This window comes from Limanda limanda, chromosome 13 (genome assembly GCF_963576545.1).
Source record: "Limanda limanda chromosome 13, fLimLim1.1, whole genome shotgun sequence".
Classification (NCBI taxonomy): domain Eukaryota; kingdom Metazoa; phylum Chordata; class Actinopteri; order Pleuronectiformes; family Pleuronectidae; genus Limanda; species Limanda limanda.
The window spans coordinates 961,422-967,494 of record NC_083648.1 but is presented as its reverse complement, the minus strand read 5'-3'; the positions used below and the strand labels follow the sequence as shown (position 1 = coordinate 967,494).

The 6,073-nt window shown below is 42.9% G+C and overlaps 1 protein-coding gene across 1 annotated transcript; it reads left to right on the top strand.

Moving 5' to 3' along the window:
- The first annotated feature begins 493 nt into the window (after positions 1-493).
- LOC133018153 (uncharacterized) lies at positions 494-5,179 on the top strand. Its single transcript, XM_061084467.1, has 2 exons — positions 494-611; positions 1,587-5,179. Exons 1-2 carry the CDS (start codon positions 518-520, stop codon positions 5,177-5,179), a joined length of 3,687 nt encoding a protein of 1,228 aa, XP_060940450.1. The 5' UTR covers positions 494-517.
- Positions 5,180-6,073: the final 894 nt, after the last annotated feature.

Here is a 6,073-nt window from a genome sequence, read left to right as displayed (position 1 = left end):
GGAGGCGAACACAGATACTGAAGCTGCAGCTGCAGCTCTGCGTTAATCTCGCATAAAAAAAATTGAAATGGGTTTGCGTTAACACCGTTAATAACGCGTTAAACTGACAGCACTAGTTACTTTTAAACACAGGTCATTTTCTTTAGTCATCAGCAGATAGAGATGCTGCAATTTGTTTATTTACATATATTTAAAATACAGTAAAAGAAGAATAAAGATTTGATGCAATTCTTCCTAGTTCTGGGACATTTTCCATTAGTGTCACCTGTTAAATATGATGAGGTGAGACTTTCCCTCATCAAAGAGTCGTGAGTGAAGCCAAACTCTGTGTGATTGATGAGAACATAGAATTGTTTATCATCTGCATATGAAGGACCTCCATCTGTGGCTGCAGGTGTCCGTCTGTAGCAGAGAGGACTAGCTGGAGGTTTTTTAAACATATAAACATATCAAACCTGAACGTGGTCGCGTCAGAGAAGTGACCTCACTTCCTGTTTTGTCTGGTTCAGGCTGAGCGATGGACTCCGGCGGGTCGATGGCGGTGGCGGCGCTCGGTCGGCCTTTCTCCCTGGGGATGCTGTACGACTGTCGCAGAGATCTACTAGTGCCCGGTGAGGACTCGCATGTAAAGATACGATACACAACGAATACACAAGATATTAAAGTTTGTCCTCCATTTTTATTAATGAGCCATGGAACAAATCATGAAAGCAATTCAGCTCACGGGTTCGTGCTGCAGCAAAACACTCAGAAATTATATTTAACAGTTGAACAGGTTAATATTTATTATGTCTTTTGCTATATAAACCAGGTACCAATGAAATACACAGATTTTATAGATAAAGATCCAACTAGACAATAGTGAACATCATTCAACATTAATGTCATAAATTCATAAGAATTAAACATTTCTCTGAAACTATGACAAAAACTCTTTTGAGATTTTGTGCTCTGCTACAACTCAGTGGACAGATGCAAATCACAGCATCTGCGTGAAGTCTCTAAAGCAGCGTTCACACATGCAACTGTTCCTATGACAGATGCAAAAAGTTGACAAAAAAAACCAAATCTCTCCGTGTTAGAAAGCAGCGCTGCACACGTGTGTCTCTGCCGGCGGCCTCACCTCTGACCTGATCCTCCGGAGGATTTGTTCTTGTTGTGAACGAGTGTGAGCGAAGAATCTCCTGCTGAGTTGTTAATGTGCGAAAGACAAACTCCAGAGAAAGTCCACAACAAAATTCAAGTGTTTTCTAGAAGATTTGTGACTTACGAATAGATGCATTGTATGAATGTGTGTATGAATGGGTGAATGTGCAACTGTACTGTTAAGCGCTTTGAGTGGTCATCATCAGACTAGGAAAGCGCTATATAAATACAAATCCATTTACCATTTACTTAAATATCAGACTTTCTGAGTTTCTCATGAATTGATGTCAGAAGATGTCCTCCTTCCCCTGGGTTCCTTATCTGTTTACACCTAATGGCTAATTAATAAACCAGAGATGATGAGCATCTCCCTTTAAATTGAGTGAAACACATTCTGGATGATTCTGGAAACTCGACTTGATTTTTGCTTCTTTCTGTAGGAATAACATTGTGGGACCGCGATGACCTGAAAAAAGATATTGGAGAAAGACCCCAGAACTCTAATGATTTTGAGATAGTTGCATCTGAATCAATTGAGGATAAATCTTCAGCACTAAATGTTGAAGCTTCTCTGAAAGCAAGTTTCTTAAGTGGACTGGTTGAGGTGGAGGGATCGGCCAAATACCTGAATGATCACAAGACATCCAGAAATCAGGCCAGAGTAACACTGAAGTACAAGGCTACCACTAAGTTCCAGGAACTGTCCATGAACCATCTCGGAAGAGACAATGTGAAACATCCGTATGTTTTTGACAAAGGAATAGCAACACATGTAGTCACAGGTATTCTTTATGGAGCACAAGCCTTCTTTGTGTTTGATCGTGAGATGTCAGAAAGAGAAGATCTTCAGGACGTTCAAGGCAACTTGAAAGTGATGATCAAGAAGATCAAATGCATCTCTATAGAGGGAGAAGGTTCCCTGAACATGGAAGACAAAGATAAGGCAAATGTGGAGAAGCTTTCTTGCAAATTCCACGGAGACTTTTCTCTGGAAAAGAATCCTGTGTCCTTTCAGGATGCTGTACAGGTCTATCAAAGCCTGCCAACACTACTGGGACCCAATGGGGAAAAAGCAGTTCCAGTGAAAGTCTGGCTGTTGCCATTGACAATCTTAGATTCTACTGCTGCTCAACTTGTTCGTCAGATAAGTGTAGGATTAGTTCAGAAAGCACAGACAGTCCTGGAGGACTTCAGTGAGCTGGAGATGAGGTGCAACGATGCCATGAAAACAACAACAGCACAGCAGTTTCCTCAGATTGGCACAAAACTTAAACATTTTAAAGAAATGTGCTCTGTGTTCAAACTAGAATTCCAACGAGATTTATCAGTGAAACTTCCATCTATACGAGGAGGAGGTGAAGAGGAGGCTGTGCTTGCAGAGATACTGATGAAGAGACATTCATCTCCGTTCAACAGCAGAAACCTGACTGAGTGGATGGACTGTAAAGAGAGAGAAATCGACACCTTAAGATCTTTCACCGACACAATGAAAAACACAAAGATTGTTCCATCACAAAATCATCTGTACAAGGAAACTCTCAATACAAAGCATGCTGTGTGTTTTGTTTTCACCTCACTGGGAGATGCTGAGTCGTTCCTCTCAACTTCATCAAACTATTCACCATCAGAACCAACCAAACCAGACCAGACTCAAGCTCAGCAGCAGTGGTTCACCTCACAAGACATTGCAAATGAAATGAGGAAACAAGCAAAGCTCTTCAGTGATTTTGCAGAGGCCAACAAGGAGAACATGAACATAAAGTTCCTCATGGTGGGTTTGACAAATGAGACAGAAAAAGGTTCAAGCATCTACCTTTATAAAGACGGCTTCTCTGTAAATGAGAACTTTCAACCACCTTCAAAGCCTGAAAGTGTGAAAGCAAGTGACATAAACCACAACAGTGTGACCCTGAAGATCTCTCCACCCAGATTTGGAGCCGAGAACATCACCTCCTACTCTGTTGAGTACTGTGTCCATGGAGAGGATGGATGGCAACAGAAGACGGCGTCAAAGGATGGAGACGTCACAGCGAGCGACCTGAGTCCTAACACAGAGTATGTGTTCAGATGCAGAGCTGTCACCTCAGTAGGTGTTGGACCAGTCAACGAGGTCAGTGGAACCATTAGAACTCTGCCCTGCAGCCCTCCTGGAGAACCTCGAGTTGAACCAAACTCAAGTGAGATAACCGTTAGCTGGCAGAGACCTGCTGAGCTTGGACAAGATGTCCACGTTCTGAGCTACATCGTGGAGTACGCCCAAGCAGACAAAGTGGGGAAAGGAGAAGATCTCCAGTGGAACCGAACAATGTCAGGAGCTGATAAGGTGATCATATCAGAGCTTCAGTCAGAGACAGAGTATGTTGTCAGGGTCACATGTGACTGTGGTGGAGCTGGCAGAAGCAAGAAGAGCATCTCTGTGAACGTCTGCACAAAGAATGTTAAACCAGAACGCTCTCAGCGACTAGCGGACGCCGTTAGAGATGAAAGCAAACTGCTGAAACCTCAGTCAGGATCTCTCCCTGTTTATAAAATCCCCCTGAAAGAGGAGAACATCACTGTGAACGGGTGCAAACGTTTCCGCTTCGGGAAAGAGTCCCTTGATCGTAATCGCACCATAATGGTTCTCGGAGCAACTGGTGCTGGCAAATCAACTCTTATCAACGGGATGATTAATTATGTTCTCGGTGTTGAGTGGAACGATCCCTATCGGTTTAAGTTAGTAGATGAGGGTCAGTCCACCTCACCAGGTCACAGCCAGACTACTAAAGTCACTGTGTACAAACTCAACCATCGGGCCGGCTTTAAAATTCAGAACTCGCTCACTATTGTTGACACTCCAGGCTTTGGAGATACGAGAGGTATCGAAAAGGACAAGTTGATCGTAGAGCAGCTTCGTAAACTCTTCTCTGCGAAGGGTGGTGTCAGTGAAATCGATGCTGTGTGTTTCGTAGCTCAGGCTTCTTTAGCACGACTCACATCAACACAGAAATACGTGTTTGACTCAGTGCTCTCCATCTTCGGCAAAGACGTGGCAGAAAACATCCGGATTCTGGTGACATTTGCAGACGTCAAGCGTCCACCAGTTCTGGAGGCGATCAACGAGGCGGATGTCCCGTGTCCGAAAACCAAAGAAGGACTGCCAGTTATCTTGAAGTTCAATAACTCAGCGTTGTTTGCAAAAAACAAATCGTGTGCAGCAAAGAGCTCGAGTGAGAAAGATGACGAGGGAGACTTGTCTTGGAACATGGGGATAAAAAGCATGAGGAAGTTTTTCACTGCTTTGAATGTGATGACGACCAAAAGCTTGACGATGACAAAGGACGTCCTCAGAGAAAGAGAGCAGCTCGAGATCTCAGTTCAGAGTTTGCAGAAGCAGGTTAAAATTGGGTTAGACAAGCTGGAGAAATCACAACTGAAAGATCACGAGGCAGAGATCAGCAGAAACAAGAATGTTGTGACCGAACGCAAAGTCACTAAGGTTTTTAAATATGATAATTCTGGTTCTGGATCTTTCATCATGAACTGTCAGCAGTGTAACTTTACCTGTCATGACAATTGTAGTACTGCAAATGATAAAGATAAAAAACGCTGTAGGGCAATGGGGCCAGATGGGTACTGTACTCAGTGCCCAGGCAAATGTATTTGGAGTGTACATTTTAATCAGGAGAACCGATGGGAGTACAAGGAAGTCATAGAAACAGTAACGGTAAAACAGCTGGAAGCAAAGTACCTGAAAGCCACCGAGGCTGCAATGCCTGTGAAGGCACTGATTGACAGCCTGAAGTCTGAGTACGACCTTGTGCAGGTTGAGGTGATGAAAGTGATGCGTGACTCTGTCAAGTGTTTAAACAGACTTAAAGACATCGCACTGAGGCCAAACCCTCTGTCCACTGCAGAGTACATTGACATGCTCATAGCAGGAGAGAAAGCTGAGGCCAAGCCGGGCTGGAAGAAACGAGTCCAGTGTCTGATAGACATGAGAAGACAAGCAGAGATCATTGCTAAAGTGGACAGAGGAGAACAACTCCTCTAGAGTTCATCCAGTGACTTCTAGTCTTTTCTTTAAGGTTTTCCTCTGAGGCGACTTCCAAACTTTCATTTAAACCGAAACCATCTCTGTCTACAAGTGTTTTGGCTTCATATCATTTAAATCCCCGTCCAGACTAACATGCATGTGAACACGTATCACCTGACCATGCACGTACACATGCATGTGCTGCTGTAAACAGGAAGCATTTGTTGTTAGTTGTGGTCATGTGACAGGAGCCTGACGAATCAGAGAGAAAAGAACCAATCACCAAGAGCTTGTGAGCGTCTACGTTATCGTTTCCAAACATCTGGGTTTCTGTCCGTCCAGATGAACACGCAGCACCGGAGTTTCAAACTGAAACGGGACCGACAGTGTTTCCAAACTCCTCTGTTTTAACGTTTCTGCCTCTTTGCTTCACGATTCTTCATCAGCTGGATGATTAATTAATAATTTAGCATTTATGTTAATTACACATCAAAATGCAGCTTCCAGTCACAGTATGACAGCGTGTTGTGTGGGAGTAATGTTGCTCTGTGTCAAAGTAGAAAGCTGAGAGCTCACATGACAGCCATGTCAACAATGTAGTTCACTGGTGTGATGTCGGCCAAATCATATCTGTGTCTTTATGTGTTTCATGTCTGAATTACATGATAAAAAGTTTGCTTGGTTTGAACCTGTGTTTTACTCACAGCTGATTTTATCTTTGCTTGTGTTCTATAACTTTTTGTGTTTGGAAAACTTGAAAATGAAGTTGTGTTGTTGTTTTGCAGTTTATTCAAGTATCTGTGACAGAAATATATAAGTAAATAAATCAAGTTGAACAACTGATTTGAGTGATTATTTATTTTTGTGCATGTTAACACTCCAACACCAACATTTGTACACTTTTAATCTTTT

Excerpts from the sequence above, each read along its gene's own strand:
- LOC133018153 (XM_061084467.1), top strand. The coding sequence starts at position 518 with ATGGACTCCGGCGGGTCGATGGCGGTGGCGGCGCTCGGTCGGCCTTTC. Across the intron at positions 612-1,586 it reads CAGAGATCTACTAGTGCCCG|GAATAACATTGTGGGACCGC; the intron begins GTGAGGACTCGC and ends TTCTTTCTGTAG.